This window comes from Cydia fagiglandana, chromosome 18, assembly GCF_963556715.1.
Source record: "Cydia fagiglandana chromosome 18, ilCydFagi1.1, whole genome shotgun sequence".
NCBI lineage: Eukaryota > Metazoa > Arthropoda > Insecta > Lepidoptera > Tortricidae > Cydia > Cydia fagiglandana.
Genome location: NC_085949.1, coordinates 14,775,908 through 14,797,433, shown reverse-complemented (window position 1 = coordinate 14,797,433; position 21,526 = coordinate 14,775,908). Strand labels below are relative to the sequence as shown.

The window sequence follows — 21,526 nt, the reverse complement described above, 5'->3', positions numbered from 1 at the left end:
GCTTAAGGGTCGTCCACTATTTTTTTTTTTTTTTTATTAGAAGACCAACAGCGGTAACAAACAATATAAACTTATAACTAGGATACAATCATAAAGCCAATAACAGATACAAAAGAAAATATTACGGATTTGCTTAAGTACTAGACTAGACTACGTTTATGTGTGTGCGTGGCTGTGTGTGTGTGTGTGTACATATGTGTGTATGTGTACGTGTGCGTGTGTTTGTTATTCATTCCTCCACTTGATTGTTATAAATTTTTTTTGCAATCGCATTTTTAAAAGATTTTTTATTATTGTGCACAAATGGATCGACATCGCTAAACTGATTGTTGTACGTTTTTGAAATTCTATATAATACTGACTATCTGACTGTCCCCGTTCAATAATCACGGCCCCTGTATTGTCGCATCTGGTCCTCCACGGCGCGCCGCAGCCTCTTCCTGAGGTAATTCTCGACGGCCTTGCGCGTGTAGAACAGCATCTCCATCACGCTGACCGCACTCACGCCCATGCAGAGGCCGAATATACCGCCGAGGTTTGCTGGAATATTCTATGGGTTAAGCCCGCTCCACACTCGTGCGCGAACCGCGGCGCGAAGACACGAACGCGAGTGTGGAGTCGAGATCGCAGATCAGCGAAATCGACTCCACACTCGCGTTCGAATTTTCAAAAAAGCGTTTAAACCCAGGCGAAGTTAAGGGGTTTTACGGTACTAAAGTGTAGACTATGCGATAAAAATACTCACAAACCAAACTAATTAGCGACATAACAGTTTCCTGTTTCTTCTTCACATACACGGAGGTAGGAAAGTAGAACTGCAGGATGGTCGTGCTCTCGTTGAACTGGATTCCAGAACTAAAGGAAACATCTTTATTAACAATCATTTCTGTTCAAACTGGCAACTGAGCCGTGTCTTATCAGATGGGAAGTACCTAAAGCTCGCTCCACACTCGTGCGCGAATCGCGGCGCGAAGCGAACGCGAGTGTGGAGTCGAGATCGCAGACCTAAGAAATCCACTCCACACTCGAGTGTGGAGCGGGCTTAAAGATAGGCCCCAAAACGTAGTGGTGCCTCAGTTATAGGCGCTTGCTTTAAAGAAAACTATAGTTATGAATGTCGGAGGTCGATCGTAAAATCCGCCAGATCATGAAATTTCTAGGCGCATGAAAGGCGTGCTTTGCATTGAGTTTAATCATGATAAAGGCCGTAGCTAACATACGGGCGTACCGGAGCGAGACCTTGGTTCGGTCAGCATGTCTCTCTCGCTCTCATTTATGACCTTCCACACGATCGGACAACTCGGACTGGACCAAAGTCGGGGTCCGGTACGTCTGCACGTCAAAAACAGAAATCGGTTTTCAAATTATGTATCGTCAAATACTTATGACCCGGCCACACCCCGGCCATACCCGGAAGGACCCGGGTATGTCCTTAAACTACGTCCAAGACCACCGGTGGACGGGCAGCAGCGTCCCTCAAATTCGGTGTACTCGACTGCGATCGCCAACCCGCCTGCCAAGCGTGGCGATTATGGCATACACCCCCCAAAAGGGGGAGGCCTATGTTCAGCAGTGGACGTCTTATGGCTGAGATGATGATGATGATGATGATGAAATACTTATGAAGTAAAATTAAGTACATATATATGGTTACATACTAAGGGTTGTAAACCATGTGGGGCAGCGCTCCGAGGTTGCCGAGGCCCAGATCAACAGTATACATCCTGGATACGCAGTCTCTCGGACAGTTGCAGTCCATGCTGCCGTCCTCGTTTGATAGGTCTGCACAGTAAACAACATGAAACAGGTAAGGATGACTCCCGCTAGAACGGTTTCGGTCGGGCCTAAGGCGTCCGACAATTCGTTTTCTATAATGTGATGCTTTCTATAGAAAACGAAGTGTCGGAGGCCTCGGGCGGGTCAGATACGAACCGTTGTAGCGGGACTTAGCTTTAAGGTATAGTTTACTGTTATTTTGTGTGGTCTTGTTAAGTAGCCTAGAAGGTGTAGCGCATGAAATGTTTTGGATGCCCACTGCTGAACAAAGGCATGAGTCGCTAGTTCTGCGCGGCACTCATGGGCTTCTTCTTTTTCGATTTCGACTCGGTATCTACCTACCTAAAGTAAGTAAAGTAAAGTAAATTTTATTTGTAAAACACAGGTGATACAGTTCTTAAGTAAAAATGGGTAATTACAGAGCTCTGTGTTTTGCCTATTGGCGTACAAATGTTATAAAACTTAAATAACTATGGCGACTATGGTATTAATAAATTCTTACAATTATATTAGCATGTTATCTGAAACGAAAACAATTAACATTTAAGGTATTATTTATACATCATATTAAAGATACAACATATACAATTTAATATTCAAAACGCACAAACATTAAGTAAACAAAATATTGAAGTAAAGATTAAATCATTATATAGACTGGACAAGTTATAATTGGGTGTTTTATGTATCGCTAAGAAAATCATTTATTGAGTAGTAGCATTTATTTATTAAATATGATTTTAATTGTATTTTAAATTGATCAGTTGGCAAGGACTTTATACTATTTGGGATACTATTAAAAATTTTTGGGGCCATACCCAATATACTTTTGCCCAAGAAAGCAGTGTTGTGTGACTATTGCAGATGTTGTTATGATATTGTATACGTACGGGTAGCCTGCGTTGTTGAGATACCATTTTGAACTGTTGCGGATTTGTTTTTATAAAATTAATATTTTTAATGATTTAAAGAACGGAACACAGCTTTCTCTCATGTTTATTCCACAAATGGCCCGCACGCATCTTTTTTGGGCTATAAAAACAGCGTCTCTATGAACAGAGTTCCCCCAAAATAAAACGCCATATCTTAATATTGAAGCTACGATGCCATGATATGCGGTTAATAGGGCGTCTTTATTTACTATTTTTGAAAGTTGTAGTAATGCAAATGCAGACTTATTAATTTTCTTAGAGACATATTCTACGTGGTTTTTCCAAGTTAGTTGATCATCGATCATAAGTCCTAAAAATTTTGTCACAGCTACTCTCTCTATTGTATTGTCAACATATTTAATATTCATATTAGGTACTGTTTGTCGTTGGTGAAAATGCATGATATTGGTTTTATTTAAATTAATAATTAAATTGTTATTATTGAGCCATGTTACCATTTCATCTAATACTAAATTTATATCATGTTCATAGTGAACATTTTTATTAAAACTTACAATTGAGGTAGGTACTGTCGTCGGCAAACATGATCATTGGATGGTGAACTTTACTTGGGAAATCGTTTATGTAAACTAAGAAAAGGAGTGGGCCAAGTACACTGCCTTGAGGGACGCCATATTGTATATTTAATTCATTTGAGATGTTTTTTTTCTTGAAACTACTTTTTTTACAGATTTTAGATATTTCAGTATATTGCGGACGATTTTTGAGATAAGATCCAATGAGATCCAAAACATTACTCCTTATTCCGTATCTATTTAATTTATGAAGTAATAAAGTGTGGTCAACATAGTCAAAAGCTTTGGTCATATCTGTAAACACGGCACATACCGGTGTTCTTTTATCTATATTTTCAGTTACAATTTTTATTAGGTCATATATTGCCATGTTTATGGTAATGTTTTTTCTAAATCCTTTCTGTTCTTTGCATAAAAGGTTGAATTTATCAAGGAAAGAGTATAGTTTTTGATATATTATTTTCTCAAATATTTTAGCAAATACTGGGATAAGGGCTATTGGTCTATAATTTTGTGGATTTGTTTTATCACCTTTTTTATGCACTGGTTTAATTACAGTTTTTTTTAAACTATCCGGGTAAATGCCAGCACTGATGGATAAGTTGATAATGTAGCTTAAATGTTTGTCTATAATGTCACTAACATGTTTTATGATGCTTGTATTAATGTTGTCATAACCAACGCTATTTGTGTTTTTTAAAGACTTTATGATTAATCTAACTTCCTGTGCTGATGTTGGACTCATAAACATGGATTGTGGATTAAAATCTATTTTTGTGTGTACTGGTTCACTTTGTGGAGATATATTAGGCCTATGTATAAAATAATCGTTAAGTTTATTAGCTATTTCTGTAGGATCAGTGATAATTTGATTGCCAATCTTAATTTTCGAGATGCTTTCTTTTGGTAAATTCATTTTACAGTTGTTTATAATTTGCCATGTAGTTTTTGCCTTATTATTAGATGCTTTTATTTTGTAATCATTCTGTGCTTTTTGGGTTAATCTAATAATTTTCCTATATTGGCGCGTGTAATTTTTTAAAAGTACTTTATTGTTTACAGAAGGTGAATGTCTGTATTGCCACAGTAAAGCTCTCTGTTTTTTGCTACACACTTTAATGCCACGTGATATCCATCTAACTCTTTTATTAGTTTGAATAGTTACTATTTTCTTAGGAAAACAAAGATTATATAGTAAAAGAAACGTTTCTAAAAATGACTCGTATGCTACATTTGGATCACATGTATTGTAGACATCAGAAAAGGACAAACAAGTAATGTAATTTCTAAATTTTTCTATATTTTCTTGAGAGTAATCTAGTTTTTCGATCTTCCAAAATGGCAATGAGCACGATTTTTTAATAGGTATTTTAAGCACTTGAGCCGTGTGATCAGAGAGTCCAAGGTCAAGTACATAACTTTTTTGACCTCGTTTAAGATTATGTGCAAAATTATCAATACATGTGTTACTAATGAGTCTTGTTGGCTGCTTGATTTCTAATTTTAAATTATAGCTATATAGGAATGTTTCAAATTCAAATGTTAGATTATTTCTATTTAATGTGTCAATATTGAAATCACCACAAATTATTATGTTTTTGTCCAATTTGTCATATATTTTACGAAGTATTATGTCTAGTTTTTCATAAAATATATTCAAATTGTTTCTCTTAGGAGTTCTATATACACAAACAATTACTTGCTTAACTTTAGATCTTAGAAACTTCCTATTATTTTGCATTCCTACACCGCGTCTTCCAGTAGACACGAGTATTTTTGGTGAAAAGCCTAGGTACCTGTAGTACTCACACACACAGGGAGACAAGTATATGGCTCGTTACGTCACCAGTAGCTAGGATCGACACGTCCGCTCTCACCAACGGCTCTCACGTGACTGTCGCCCCACCACCCGTGAACCCGAGACTACGTCATCCCTACTATAGCTCAATAGCACAAACACTACATCCCTTCCTTATTATAATTTTATTGAGAGAAATCGGTTAACATTTAAATCAGTAAGCAAAAGTTCTTTATTAGTTTACTTTCGTATATATTATTTTTAATTTATTATTTCTTTTTCTTCCCATTCATTTGATTGAGTTCTACATTTTCTTCAATTTATCTAGTTTTTTTTTTTCATTACTTTACTCTTTGTCACCTTCTGTAAATGACACCTCCTCTGCTCTTCTCTTCCAGACCCATACTCCTTCCCTTTCGCCTTATATTTTGTGTTCTTGTCTCTTACTTCGGAATCATCTAATTCATGTTCATTGTATAATAATCAGATTGGCACTTTATGCTTAATTTGTCTATTGAAAAATAGTTCAGCAGGTGTTTTTTCCGTTACTGAATGTGGTCTCGAGTTGTTCATCATTAAGTGCTCCATTACAGCTTCTTCGAGGTCTTTGTTTTAATTTTGACTTAAATCCAGAGACTATAATATCTCGGCTTTTATGTTATTTCACAAAAGCTCGCCTAACACTAATCGAATAGGTACAGCTAATCAACACTGAATGACGCTCTGATCAATTATTGAAAACATATTATAATCGCTCCTTATCCTGTGCGAGTCAAGGGCTATAAAACCGGTATATCTAAGTGAGCACTCGCGTTATGGTCACGTTACCCTGGTGTTTTTGAAATCTCTACACGCATGCTACTTGCCAACCGCTGGAAATTGTTTTACGGAACTATGACGTCCGAAAACAAATGTGACTGTAAACTTTCTAGTATGATATTGATATGACTATTCGCCATTTGCCATAGCATTGTAGCAACGAAAATTCTCTGACATTTAGGATATCGATATTCTAAATAAACATAACTAATAATGAGAAACACTATTAACCCTATGTAATAACAAATAAATTAGAATTTTACTAACGTAGGTACCATCAGCCGCAAAAGTGCATGGCGACTTTATCCATGAATTCATTCATAATTTCTCCATGCAATTTCGCAGCTCACTGTACGTACGTAAAGAATGTCAACCAGACTAGTTTTTCTAAACTAAATTATAAAATCATATTTTCTGGAAATACCTTCACGTGGAAGATTTTTGTACCAATATTATTAAATATCTGCAGTTTAATATTTACTGCACAATACAGCAATTTTAATTTAATAAAAACATATTAGGCGGGCATACGAATCACATGAACATCTTTCGAGTACCTAGGATGTAGTTTACAAAACAACTGAACATAGTCTGTGCATAAAGTGTCGGCCCCTACTGAATGTCGGATTTACGGGAACGCCCACTTGCACTTGCCCTTGCGGAGAACATTATCATGAAAGCAAAGATGCGATTCAAAAACTTCTTTTTTTTAAAAATGTAATGGACACTTTCGGGTTTAGCTTCATCTTCAGTTGAAATTACTCTCTTTTCACCCCTGCTTCTTTTAATCTTTCTATCTTCCTCTATGTTAGTTTCCATCTTTCGTTTTTGAGGTATACTCCTACACACCGCGCTAAAATGTCCCACTTTTTCACAAGCGTGACATTTTTTCTTTTTTGCCGGACATTCCTAATTTGAAGTATGCTCATTATAGCCACACCTTCCACATTTTTGCGTTCTTGGTTTATTTGAACTCGGTTTGGTTGAACGATTCAAAACCGTATTAACGTCGGAATTGTTAGTTGTCGCATTTTTGTTTTGTCCATATCCTTCTAGCTGATACCCTACCGCTTCTAGTGTATTAGCTTCTGCAATTATTTTATCTAGAGTGACACTATCTCCTAACGTCAATATTTTTTTCCTTAGCTCTGAAGAAGAACATTTATCTACAATTTGATCAATCAAGTTTTCATCTGAACTCTTAAAATCGCATTTGCTAGCTTGATTTCGCAACCTAACTACAAATTTCTCAAACATTTCACCGTCCTCTTGTTTGATTTGGCGAAACAGGTGCCTTTCGTAAATTTTATTTTTCTTAGGAAGGAAGTATCCATCCAGTTTCTCAATGGCAATTTTAAAAACATCGTTACTTTCAGAAGCATCAACGTATGCTCCTGGCACATTATAAATAATTTCTTGCAGCTCAGATCCACCCAAAAGTAACAAAGTAGCTCGCTTCTTCTGTGCACCTTTAATTTCAGTCGCATCCAGGTAGATCTGTAACGACCTTTTCCACCTTTCCCAACGCAACGCGATTGTGGCATTGTCACCTTCGAAATCAAGTTTCTCGGGCGGTGGAAGTAAATTTGCCATGTTTGGAGTATATTTGGGGCGACCTGCAACCAAAAGTAACCTATGGACCACGCAGTCACATGCCATACAATATACGTATGATTTACATTTTATTATATATTGCCTAAATCGTGCTCTTTCACGTTGGTGTAGATACCTATATAGCATATTACGCGCGGTTTACAATTTCATGAAGGCCCGTACTGCCTATCTACATACTTACGCACGGTTTACAATTTCATGAAGGCCCGTACTGCCTATATACATACATACTTACGCACGGTTTACAATTTCATGAAGGCCCGTACTGCCCACAACATATTTACGCATGGTTTACAATTTCATGAGGGCCCATACTGCCCACAACACATTTACGTATGGTTTACAATTTCATGAAGGCCCATACTGCCAATAACACTTTTACGCATGGTTTACAATTTCATGAAGGCCCATACTGCCCACAACACATTTACGTATGATTTACAATTTTATGAGGGCTCATACTGCCCGGAACACATTTACGCATGGTTTACAATTTCATGAAGGCCCATACTGCCCACAACACATTTACGTATGATTTACAATTTCATGAGGGCTCATACTGCCCGGAACACATTTACTGCCTACATCATCTACTGAATAATGTACTATAATATATATTTGGTCAAACCAATTTGTCAGTCAGCAAGAACCAGGAAAACTATACTCATCTTTTTCTTTTTGGTGCTAGTACTGCTAGTACATTAGAGTATGATTATCTCTGTCTATGATTGAAATCAGACAGTCCTGTGACAAACTATACATATTCTTTTTTTTTTTTTTTTAGTTTATCTACTTAAGGTACGTTAGATTAACAGGTTACATATATTTTATTCTAGATACAAAATAAATAAATAAATAAAGGAAATACAAACTGTTGATGAACTGAATACCACTGTGTTTTTTTTTTAATCAATTGTCAAGGAATAAAATTACCGCAATGTCTACTTTTGTACGATTGTAAAACGTACGTATCCATAATCTCAAAAGGAACAACAATATACTTAGATTATTATCTCATTATATAAACTACCATAATTCGTTAGATATATTTACTTGTCAGCATAGTTACACATCTGCAGATACGAAGTAACATTTATTACGGTCAAATAAGCATTAACTTCGCTGTATAATACATGCGCCCGTCTATCATCAGTATAATAAAACTATTGATGACGTAGCCATCTAGTTAGGTATTCAAAATCGTACTGCACTGGAAACGCGACAATGTTTGTACTCAATCCATCTAAGTAGGTACCCCTGATAGATAAGATTTAAATAAGTTTCTTTGTTTACTTCAAGTTACCTACATTTTTTTTTCTATATTACAACTTTTTTGGCAACTGGTTGTTTATTAGATGGCTTAAATTGTGTTATTTACTTACTTTCGGTCCCTGATCGTGTAGTTAATTAGACATCAAAGGATAGATAGACATCTACTTAATGTAAACAAATGTATTTATTGAAACACCCTCATTTCCTTTGTAATTTTTTTTTTTGTTTACTTACTCGAAAATATATATTTCTACTGACCTTTTTTCTCGTCGCCACATGTAGTACTCACACACACAGGGAGACAAGTATATGGCTCGTTACGTCACCAGTAGCTAGGATCGACACGTCCGCTCTCACCAACGGCTCTCACGTGACTGTCGCCCCACCACCCGTGAACCCGAGACTACGTCATCCCTACTATAGCTCAATATCACAAACACTACAGTACCTATTCTATAAATTTGCATTCTTAACATGCTGATAGCTCGAAGCTTCATGATAGGTAAGTAATTGTGGTACCTTTTAGCATTGACGATATCGATTATTTTAACGAATTTTTGCAAATTTTTGGAATATATGCAAAACATTCATGACATGGTGAGGGCCTATGGACGAACCAATAGAACCATTTACCTGGCACCTTGCTGATGCACCGTATCTTAGTGACGTCACAGGACTTCTGCGTGCCCACGTGCGGCACGTACACAGGCTTGCACTGGCAGTGCTTCTCCACGGCTCGGATGTAGCACAAGTGGTCGCAGTCGGAGTTGTGGTAGTCCACGAACGAGTGCAGCAGCCGCTCGTGCTCGAAGAGGCATTCGCGACTAGGTGGAAAGAAGATTAGCAGGCCCCGTAAACAAAATGCCAATCGCTAAAGCTCCGTAGCGAACGAAACGCAACTTTCACTTTCACGGTAATATAGAAGAGCGATAGAGACAAAGCGATTCGATGGCGAAGCGCAAGCGATTGTCACCTTGGCCATAGACAAGACTTAATTCTCTTTGCCTTGGCTAGGCTGCCAGATTAAAGCGGGCCACTCACACACCTGCCGCAGGGGCAATACCGGTCGCACGGCGGTCGGAGCAATTTTAGGCAGTTTTCTACACACTAGCCTGCCACTCAGTGTGTAAGTGATAGTCCCGCTGAACGCACGTCGACGAGAATGGCTCCTTTTTATCCCACATGTGGGGCCGGCCTTTATATACATTTATTATCCGTGTCCAAATTTCACGTTCTTTATTCATTGTGACAATAAGTGACCTCCGTTTGGTTCGGTAGTCGCCAATGAACTGACTGGAATTGCCCCAATCGTACTACACATGTAACAACCTAGCAGGGCGGTAGATACAATCTAGGGAGCTAGGAAGGTCTTGCGCCCCTGCCGCCCTGCTGCAGGCCCAATCTAAATATTGCCCCTGCTTCTCTACACACATCACAATTAAGGAGGCAATTAAGGGTCCAATTCCAATATTGCCCCTGCGGCAGGTGTGTGAGTGGCCCGCTTAAGTTTTTAGCAAAATATTTATCCCCACTGTAAATGGTTTTTTTTAGAGCGGTAAACGCACAAACTTGTGACTCGTTGGGTTGAATCGGACTAAATAAAGATCTACATTTTAAGTATATTATATATTTGGGCAGCCAAGTGCTTACTAAAGTTGGAAGACGATTCTATACCTCCGGGGAGGTAATCTTCCTACAGTGGTTACAGATATGAGTGCATAATTAATTGTTTTCCGTCGTATTTTCTTGCAAACGTTCGTAATTTGTCATGCCAGTTCAGTCAATGTCAGTAATTTTGTACCGAGACTGATTGAAATAGCAAGACACGTTCGTAAGTTTCCGTGAAAATACCATGTTTGTACCATACACCGTACCGCTTCATGAGTACACGAGGTTGATCCTTAGTCGAAAGTCCTTAAAACATGCGTACCTATTAGGAGGCAGGCTGGTGACCTCTTCCGAGCAGTAGGTGTAGGTCCCTCTGATGGTGAGGAAGGCCTCAACGCGCGGATATACCAGGTTAGTCTCGTCGTCAGCTGGGAACTCGGTCCAGTCCGTAAACATTACCTGGAGGATTTTTGTTATGTTCGCTCCACACTCGTGCGCGAATCGCGGCGCGAAGCCGCGAACGCGAGTCTGGAGTCGATTTCGCATATCAGCGAACTAGACTCCACACTCGCGTTCGCGGCTTCGCCCGCGATTCACGCGCATAGTCTGGAGGGCGCTTTATGCTTAACATGTATTGCCTTATCATCCCTACTTAACGCATTCACTGCCAGGAGATGTGGCTTAGGGACAAACTTGTATGACGGTGAACGCACAAGTGCGTCGGGGGCAGTGAATGTGTTAAACTTGTTAAAGCCAATTGCACCATTCACTGACCCCGGGTTAACCGATTAAACCTGTTACCAGTAGGTGCAATTTGATACTGGGTTAAAGGTTTAATCGGTTAATCCTGGGATAGTCCAAATTGACCAGGGCCTGACGTGGGAAACGCAGATAAGCGCGGTATGTGGCAAGTTTAAGAAAGCCTGTTTTGCACTTTTTCTAATATTAATATTACTAAACTTCCCTTTCCTGTGAAGTCTCCAAGACCGAGAGAACCTTTCCAACTTTTTCAAAATTTTCCCTAACTTGGACATCTGTAGCTAAATGCAGACGAAGTCACAGAAAAAGTTTATGATCTCTAATGAGCTCCAATCGGATTAGGTAGTGTAATCTTATTAAAAATATAATTTCTTCGAGATCTTCGTATTACCCTGATAGCGCCGACGTGGAACAAGGTCCTCGGCAAGGCGTCCTCCGGCTCGTAGTCCACCACGACTCGCAGTCCGTCGTAGATGCCCCCTGTGGTCGCCATGTGCGGCTTGAAGTGTGGATCTCTTTCATTTCTGGACAATTTCTTGTAAATTTTAGAGAGACTATGTATACTTGAACTACACTAGCGCTGCCTTCCTAAGCTAAAACGACGTATTTTCAATGAAAATCTAATACTAATACCGCTTTTTAACTAAGGAGGGCAGAGCGTCTCCCGAGAGTCCCGAGCGTCGGCGTCTAGACAAATCTATGGCTGCTGCACGATGCAACGTTGGCGCAACTACGTAGCGACGCTATTATCCATAGCGAGGAGTAAACGCCGACGCTCAAAAGACACTATTAATAATAGTGTGCATGCAGCGGCGGCCTTAAAGGTTGGCGCGGTGGGCAGGGTATTCGCCCGGGGTCTCGATCTTGCAAGGGCCTGCTTACAAATACCCGAGATATTTTTTTTATGAACACTAAAGATTTGTTCGGAACCTTGCAATGGTTGTCGCTATTGTCAGTAGGGACAGGTGGGGTAGAAGGAACACCAGGGGCCAAGGGGAACAGGAACACGGACATGAAACTTAAAATTAACTATGTTCATATTACCCCACCTGACCTTAATATCCACTGACGATTCTAGATGAAATTAGAAGGAAATCGAACTATATGAAAGAAATAAAATAAATTTATTCGGGACACTTTTTTTATGTAGTAGTCAGCAAATGAGCAGGCGAGCCGCCTGATGGGAAGCGGTCATCGTCGCCCATGGACATAAGCAACATCACAGGAGCCACTTAAGCGTTGCCGACCCTTGAGAACCCTAAATACACTTCTTATACAATAAAGTACCTACCAATTTATTAAATCTATTAAAATGTTCAGTTGAAATCTTGAAACTGGTCTTCTATGGAGACCGTAGCGATGGCGTAGGTACCTACCTAAACTTAAATAACATTGGTTTAACATTGATTCTGGTTGCATGTTTGAGCCGTTTGGGGTGGAAACCCTCGGGCCTTGGGGACCCGGGGCACACCTTATATTTAGGGAGCTGGCGAAGCGTCTTAATGATGCTACGGGTGACCAGAGGGCTGGGTACTTCCTTGCCCAACGAATTGGCATTGCCATTCAGCGCGGCAATGCCACCAGCCTTCTGGGCACCCTACCATCCGGCGCCGATTTTTCCCGATAGCTCCCATTTTTTATCTGTAAATATGTGTATATAGTTGTTAGAGTTTAGTTTTAGTTTTAAATTTTAGTTTAATTATTTTGTTAATACTTTTATTTTTGGTTTAATTAAATCGAGATCAGAATAGAAATCCTACCCCATTACCTCAGGTACCTTGAGCATATAGTGTACCACAGAGAATAAGAAGATATACTTGCTGTCTATCTTTAATCGAGTAGAGGCTGCTGTTGCCCCCTGCTTAGTGAGCATCGGGCTATGCTCGCAGGGCGCACCTTCAGCTTAAAGAAGCATAGCTTCAGGAAGTCATCACAGCTTTGGGGCATTAGTCCCATTACCTCAGGTAACCTTGAACATATGGATGTCAGCTTCAGGGTTTTACCTACCTACCACAAGGAGTTAAGAAGATACTTGCCGTCTCTTGTCTTTGAACGAGTAGATGCTGTTGAAAGCGCAGCACAGCCCCTGCCTGGTCAGGATGGGACGGAATAGCTCGCTGCACGGGCGTCTCTTCCGCTTGAAGATGCAGAGCTTCAGAAAATTCTCACAGCTTTGTGGCATTAGTCCCATTACCTCAGGTACCTTGAACATATGGATAAAAACTTAAAGTTATGCGTTGCTTGATGATAATATGTAACAGGGACATATCACGCTTAACGGCAAAGTAGACTAGGTTGAGTCACGCTAGATCGGGCCGGGCCCGGGCCGGAGCTACCGGCGCTTCGTTTTCTATGGAAAGCCGTCATAGACCATGTTGTCGTACGGCCCGGTCTAGCGTGAATCGTCCTTGACACCTATTGAATAACCAATAATTTAAGGCAGTAGGTACCGTAAAATGGGGTGAGTTGGGTGAAATTTGACTTTCAAACCCCGATAAAATTTTATTTTTACATATGAAAACTGAATGGTGTAAGTATATATTAAGTGGTTCGGACGTTTGTATTTTATTACCCACCTCACCCCGTAGTGCCTCGTATTTGGGGTGAGAGGGTTTTTCATACAAAGGTTATTTTGGAAGATTGTTGGATCGATTTTTTATTACTATGCGTATTACTATAGCCCCATTTTAAATTGGAATACATTATTTTTGTAGCAGTAGCCTTAAAATCCCTTCTCACCCCCCTCTCAAACGTTCTCTCCCCATTCATAACCCAACTCTCCCCGCGAAACCTACTCACCCCGTTTTACGGTATCCGTTTTTGTTGTTCTGTAGTATATTTATATATTGATAGGTAAGTTGGTGGTACTGCTGGTGCTCGACGCGGTCCCAGGTCCCAGTACATGTCATCTTGAAACTTAAGTCATTGTCAGTAGAGGGTGACATCTATTGGGCATTAGCATGTCGAGCACTAGTACCACCTAAGAGCAATACTTACTGTGTATCGGTTTTCGTCAATGAGTCGCTGGAGGCGCCACAATTCTTCGTCGTCAATAACCGGGACACTCGAATAGTAACCCAGCAGTTGGGGGAGGGCTTTCTCCAGATTCACTGTGGTGTTGCCATCGCTAAAAAAAGTATTGTCACGTTATAGACCGCTAGCCACGAACAAATTTTAATGACCAATCGCCTCCCGGGCGATAACTCGTATAGTGGTGTCTAGCAGCGGCCAAACATTGTATCTCGGTGATGATGCACAATGTGTTAGTAAATGGTAGACTAGATGTTACCAATGGATAAGATCAGATTGAGAATGAGACTGTAATATTCACCTTCTTAGTCTCACATTTTCGTAGAGCTTTCGATATTATAGGACTGAAAACTAGACTAATGGCCAATTCGAACGTGCGTTGACATCAAAGTTGTACAATAAGCGTGGTAAACTCACATCAAAGTTTTGTTGATGTGTTTTTGCATATGGAGTCGAGGGACTGATACTGGTTCTCGATGGTGATGCGAGTCGGCATCTCGTTTATTACTAATGGTAGACTTACATCAATGTTTTGTTGAAGTGTCTCATAGCGCTCAAAGTCATCTGGTTGGGCGAGCAGATGGTGATGGCCGGGAACGGCAGATCATCGAGGGACTGATACTGGTTCTCGATGGTGATGCGAGTCGGCATCTCGTTTATTACTAATGGTAGACTCCCATCAATGTTTTGTTGAAGTGTCTCATAGCGCTCAGAGTCATCTGGTTGGGTGAGCAGATGGTGATGGCCGGGAACGGCAGATCATCGAGGGACTGATACTGGTTCTTGATGGTGATGCGAGTCGGCATCTCGTTTATTACTAATGGTAGACTCACATCAAGGTTTTGTTGAAGTGTCTCATAGAGCTCAAAGTCATCTGGTTGGGCGAGCAGATGGTGATGACCGGGAACGGCAGATCATCGAGGGACTGATACTGGTTCTCGATGGTGATGCGAGTCGGCATCTCGTTTATTACTATTGGTAGACTCCCATCAATGTTTTGTTGAAGTGTCTCATAGAGCTCAGGGTCATCTGGTTGGGCGAGCAGATGGTGATGGCCGGGAACGGCAGGTCGTCGAGGGACTGATACTGGTTCTCGATGGTGATGTGAGTCGGCATCTCGTTTGTTAGGTAATGTTAACTCACATCAAGGTTTTGTTGAAGTGTCTCATAGAGCTCAGGGTCATCTGGTTGGGGGAGCAGATGGTGATGGCCGGGAACGGCAGGGTGTCGAGCGGCTCGTACTGGTTCTCGATGGTGATGCGAGTCGGCATCTCGTTGAAGCGGCCGTATAACAACGACGTCAAGCAACACGCGAACATCACTATGAGTATCAGGGTTACCGCCCAGAAGCATCTATGAAGTAACATTGAAACAACATTGCTAAAAAGTACCGTAAAACGGGGTGAGTAGGTTTCGCGGGGAGAGTTGGGTTATGAATGGGGAGAGAAGGTTTGAGAGGGGGTGAGAAGGGATTTTAAGGCTACTGCTACAAAAATAATGTATTCCAATTTAAAATGGGGCTATAGTAATACGCATGATAAAAAAAAATCGATCCAACAATCTTCCAAAATCACCTTTGTATGAAAAACCCTCTCACCCCAAATACGAGGCACTACGGGGTGAGGTGGGTTTTCCTCTTGATCGTCAAAGTTATGAAATAGAACTACCCAAAATAAAATACAAAGGTCCGAACCACTTATTATATACACCATTCAGTTTTCACATGTAAAAATAAAATTTTATCGAGGTTTGAAAGTCAAATTTTACCCAACTCACCCCAATTTACGGTATCTACAGGTTGGCTCAAAAACACGTTGATAATTTATTTTATTGCGGCATTTAGATCATTTTGACATGCTTTTGTGTATCAAGTCATGTGTTTAACTCATTCAGCGCTAACCACGTTTTTTGTAAACTATATCCCCGAGCTAATTAGTATTTGTCGGCACCGCTAGAATCCTACGCTTCGCTCGAATTCCATTAACACCCTTACACTAAAAGTTAGCCTACCTTGATACTCTATCTGGATAAAAATAAAAATACTTCAGTCCTAACACAGTCCCTTCCATACAAAAATGCCTTAGTAACATTTTAAAATTTCCATCCACGAATACTTTTTTCGCCATTTTCACATACTAAGTAAGACCGGGACTTTTCAAAGTCGTATAACGTTTAATCACAGTTTTACAGTAATTCGGAAAATTAATATTTATTCATTTGTTTTCAATTATAATTTGACATGCACTAAAGTCACGCTACATGGCTCATAATTAATAGAATAAGAGAGCGAAACAACACGAACTATTTTTTTAATTGTAAGTGTCCATGCGATTTCTACGCCTCGCCGTACGTAACATCGCAATGTAACCCTGGGCCATCATGAAACTGTGTTATATTGAACACCTTCACTGAGGTAGGAGGTCGAAAGACCCCATGCAAAGTATACTTAATTACGAGTTACACTAATTGCCTTAGCGAAGGTGTTATGGGTCGTCCTAATACGAGGGTTCTGTCCCATAGAGAATTTGAATATCGCGCCTTTTTCTACTGAATAAGTTGTTATGACAGACAATAATTACTAATTTCGATCGCATCTATATCAGTGGGGAGACACTCCTGACTTCGGGCAAACTCAGCTCCGTTCGCTCGGCATTGCTCCGAGCAATTATTAGGGTTGACACAACTTGACGTCCCTTTGCGTGCACAACCACACATAAGATAATTACTTGAATTTTGACAACTCTAAATAGTCGAAAGGGATAGTGCCATAAGTTAGAAAGGGATATCACGATTCGTCCCTGAATCGCTGTCAAACTTGGGTTTTGTAGGAAGTGTCCTTTCTGTACGGTAGTACTATTACTTATTCTGTGCCTATACCGGGTGTGGCCTGTAACACGAGCAAATAATTAAAACATAGATTGTACTCCTCAAACGGTGACACTTTTGTTCAACAACTTTTAAAAATTATGAAGAATTTACATTCCCTATTTTTCATACAAAATAAATACATATTATATTCAATGGACGCCATCGCCACGCCATATCATTGTGATTGCCGTTGCTTGTCACGCCTTAAACATAACAAAATTCGCAATACATTGCGTCTTAGAATAAACTTTAACGTGTATTAAAAATCTAACAACAAGGTATTTTTAAAAGTCGCTGAACAAATGTTGGTCAGTATGAGGAGTACAGCCTACAGTTTAATTTTTTGCTCATTTTCCGGGCCACACCAGGTAAAAAAAAACCCGGTAGAAAAATGGAAGCAGTAAATAAAACAACGTTTAGGAAAAATGTATAAAGTGATTTATTGAGAAACGTTTTACATGAGGTTTCAACAATTTCAAAAGTGCCATTATGTTTGAATGAAATATTGTTACGCTACGTCTTACGTAGGCGAACAACGCGCGAACGCGGCGCGGCGCGGCGCGGCGAAATCAATCCTTTGATGCCCATAGAAGTGTCCTACGTAAGCGATCTCGTTGCGAACGCGGTGCGGCGCGATTTGCACGCGAATGTCAGGCGGCGCGGCGCGGCGCGGCGCGGCGGCGGCCGCTTTCGCCGCGCCGCGCCGCGCCGCGTTCGCGCGTTGTTCGCCTACGTAAGACGTAGCGTTAGAGCTGTTATAATAAATATCATTAATTAATATAATATTAATTGAATAGAAATCCAGTAGGTGAGAGTTATATTTTCTAAATAACTTTTTAGTGTTATTGCGATCCTATAAATATTGTATGTATACATAATTATACACGGAAGTATAGTATGTAAATGATTAACCATGAGTAGACATGCAATGTGTAAAGAGTTATAATTTTAATGAAAAATAGCATGTGCCGATAATTAATTTCTGTGTAAAATGTTAACTATAATTGTATTTTGTAAAAACATACTGCAAATATTTATAAATTATAAAACAAGGTGTCATTTTACAATCAAGTATCGTATAGATGTGAAGTTTAAAATCAAATAATTTTCTGAAAAAAAAATACAAACTAGGTAGTCTAAAAAAAATTGTCCTATTCAAATTAGTCTAGAAAATATATAACTGTAAGGGCACGTAAGTAATTGTTACGTTATGTAGGTATGTATTATTATGGATTTATATAACTATTTATAGTTCTAAGATAAAAAATTAAATAATTAGTTATTATAAAAAGCTATAAAACACAACAAAATATCCGTATGATTGCCAGCAAAGAACATACATCAGTACCTATTTAATGTAGACTATTTTTGGCTTTCTTGAGTATTGTTCGGTAGGAATTATAACGACGGTAATATAATAATCTTTAAAAAAATGATACACACGTGCATGTTGGACATTTGCGATTTTAAGTACGATACCGTTAAAAGCATAAGTAACTACTTTTTTTTTAAACTAAGGGACCATGTTTTGACACAAATTCGAGTGGGGTAAATAATTCTATTATTATAACATTCACTGCATTGCAGTTTTCATCTATTCTATGCCTGCCTTTCATTAGTTTCATTAGGTATAGAGCTTTCAACAGAAAAAATAAAGTGATGAGTCAATATATATTCTTACAAATCGTAGGCAAATATAAACGGTTTGCAGAAATCTCCAATACGTACGTACCTGCGTAGTACCTAGCGTACCTGCGTAGTACCTAGCGTACCTGCGTAGTACCTAGCGTACCTGCGTAGTACCTAGCGTACCTGCGTAGTACCTAGCGTACCTGCGTAGTACCTAGCGTACCTGCTAAAGTTGGTCAAGCAGATCTTGTCAGTAGAAAAAGGCGACAAACTTGAAAAATGTAGGCGCGAAGGGATATATCGTCTCATAGAAAATTTGAATTTCGCACCTTTTTCTACTGACAAGATTTGCTTGACCATCTATATGTTTACAGATGGAAACACCGTGCCAAAAAAAAATCTAGTAAAGTTTAGGCACTTGTAAAATTCTGCATACTACCGAAGCAAGAACATTACTTGTGTGGGGTAGTTTGGTAGTTATATGTTCTTCTTTTTCGTTACCTGGCAGTGGGTAGGTATATACCTAATCCTACAGAGATGAATGGTCATTAAAATTAAGAGCTAGCCACTCGGGCTAGCGCTTCAATATCATCTATCAAATACACATCAAAGTAGCAACATACTCGTACTTTTTTGATGTTAAAATGCAACTCCGGTAAGCTTAGGGCCACTTGCACCATTCACTAACCCGGGGTTTAGCGGTTAAACCTTTGCGTTACCATGGTTACCAGTACAATTTGACACTAGGTTAACGATTTAACCGGTTAACCCCGGGTTAGTGAGGTGGTGCAAGTGGCCCTTAGTCGTATAGTCGCGTGTTGAGTGTGCGACATGGCACTGTTCAGAAAGTGCTGTGAAAATATATGCACCTTTATTACCAATGTCACAGATGCTGCGTCACGAGAGAAAACTATGCTACGGGTTACGGCGTAGAACCGTAGCGTAGCACCTCCGAGCGGTGAAAGAGTTACCGAAACTAAAAAATATCGACTGCACAAAGCATATCGTCGGGTGACAAGCAAAAGTCACTGAGTACTATCAAAAAAATAAAGTAACAATGCACTTTGTTACACTTGTAACACGGTTTATTGTCCAATAATTTTAATGGTGTTAGTTAGTGAATTTTGCTTGTCACCCGACGATACATCGTTGTATTCCCATCGTGCCCGGCGAGGACAGATGGGAATAGGCGCTACATATAGATGGGAATACACCAAAATAACCTATTATTTATATATGTGTTCATTTAGGAACGTAGAACATAAATACCTATATAACTAGTCTACGTAACTCTCGTCGTTACAATTTAATTTCTAAACCATTATATTTGCCTACGACTTCAAAAACGTAGCTACAACATATAAGAACATAGTGTATTAAATGCTTATACCTACAAATAAGCCCTTATATATTTTCTTTTCCTTAATGATACATAACCTCCTTTTTATATAAGGGGAGGACTACATATGATCCATCCCCACAATATATGTGAAATTTAAAACGCGACAGTTAAAAATTGACCAATAATCTATACCTATCGTATTAAGTAAGTATATAAATATTCGCTTCGTTTCTTTGGTCATACCGCTCTATATCAAGTTGAATTACGCGAGTAAATAGGTACCAAGTCCTAGCTTTGCTTCACATAAGAGATTCTGCGGAAATAAGTCGTTATGTACTCCTGCTAACTAAAATACGCTTAACTGACCATATAAAGGCCTTATTTCTTTGCTATTAAGGTTAACGATTATTCAGTTAACAGTGCCAATGATGGTATCATGGTATTTGTACCTACCAAAATCCTCTACTCTAAACATATACATACAATACAATATTGGACAGACAGACATACCGTTTAGCAGGTACCTGAAAGTGAAAGTACTGTAGGAACAAAAATGCTTAAAATAATATCATGTAGGTATATGGCGTATACATTAAAAAAATATGCCTAATTATTAACTAGGTAATATAAATGTAAAGTGAGTGCTTTTGTGATAATAATATCCTTATATTTATACAACCTTGGGTTATTATAATTATCCTGAGATTCTGTTATAATATTCGAAACAAAGGTTACGAGAAATGTATTGTAGTGTAGCAGAATCAGAGGAAATACTGTAAAACTTAGCCTATGTATTATCTTTAAAAGCATACGATACATTATGTACTGGTCAGGCTGATTAAATTGCATATATAATTAATATATAAATTGCCAATTAACTTTACAGCTACTTGGTTTCGAGATATACCTACTGAGTATTTTTAAATAACTATATCATTGAAAATTTTGACGGTTTTCTATCACTATTTTGTATGTTTACTAACAGTTCTCAAACGAAATATATAATGTATACGAGAATAATTGCTTAATAGTATGTATGTATGTGTACAAGTATACATATACTTATATATAACCTCGTTATGTATCATATCCTACTCTCACCAGTATTGTGCGCTGCGAGTCGTCCCTTCATATAAAATGCTACTTACTATTACGCTAAATTTGGAATCCAAGTAAAATATTCATACAAACAATTGTTTCAAAAGTATTAGGTATCTCTTACTCTATGTTTACATTACAACATTCAAACTCGAAATCAAATCATTACGAAGCCTTTCTAAGGAGTTAACATATTAATTTAAGATAAAATACAAGTATATATTATACGTAATATACAACGCAATTGGTATTTTATATATAACATCTATAAGCAAATATGCTTCGTAGGCAGAAGCTAATACAAAAACAGATTTTCCACAATTTTTCGAACAAATTCGAGCAATCATTTGATGATAGATTCAAAAGAGCAACATGTGTAAATATAAATATATATTCTATGTATAAATATAATGGGACAAAGATAGTCATGCTATATTATATTTGG

At 38.9% G+C, this 21,526-nt stretch overlaps 1 protein-coding gene across 1 annotated transcript; it reads right to left on the bottom strand.

Annotated features, from left to right (window-relative positions):
- Positions 1-109: 109 nt before the first annotated feature.
- LOC134673631 (sodium channel protein Nach-like) lies at positions 110-16,320 on the bottom strand. Its single transcript, XM_063531631.1, has 10 exons — positions 16,155-16,320; positions 15,288-15,497; positions 14,112-14,241; positions 13,147-13,317; positions 11,506-11,649; positions 10,678-10,814; positions 9,381-9,571; positions 1,659-1,782; positions 746-855; positions 110-540 (listed from the first exon to the last, which is right to left on the bottom strand). Exons 1-10 carry the CDS (start codon positions 16,268-16,270, stop codon positions 380-382), a joined length of 1,494 nt encoding a protein of 497 aa, XP_063387701.1. The 5' UTR covers positions 16,271-16,320; the 3' UTR covers positions 110-379.
- Between the last annotated feature and the right edge of the window lie 5,206 nt (positions 16,321-21,526).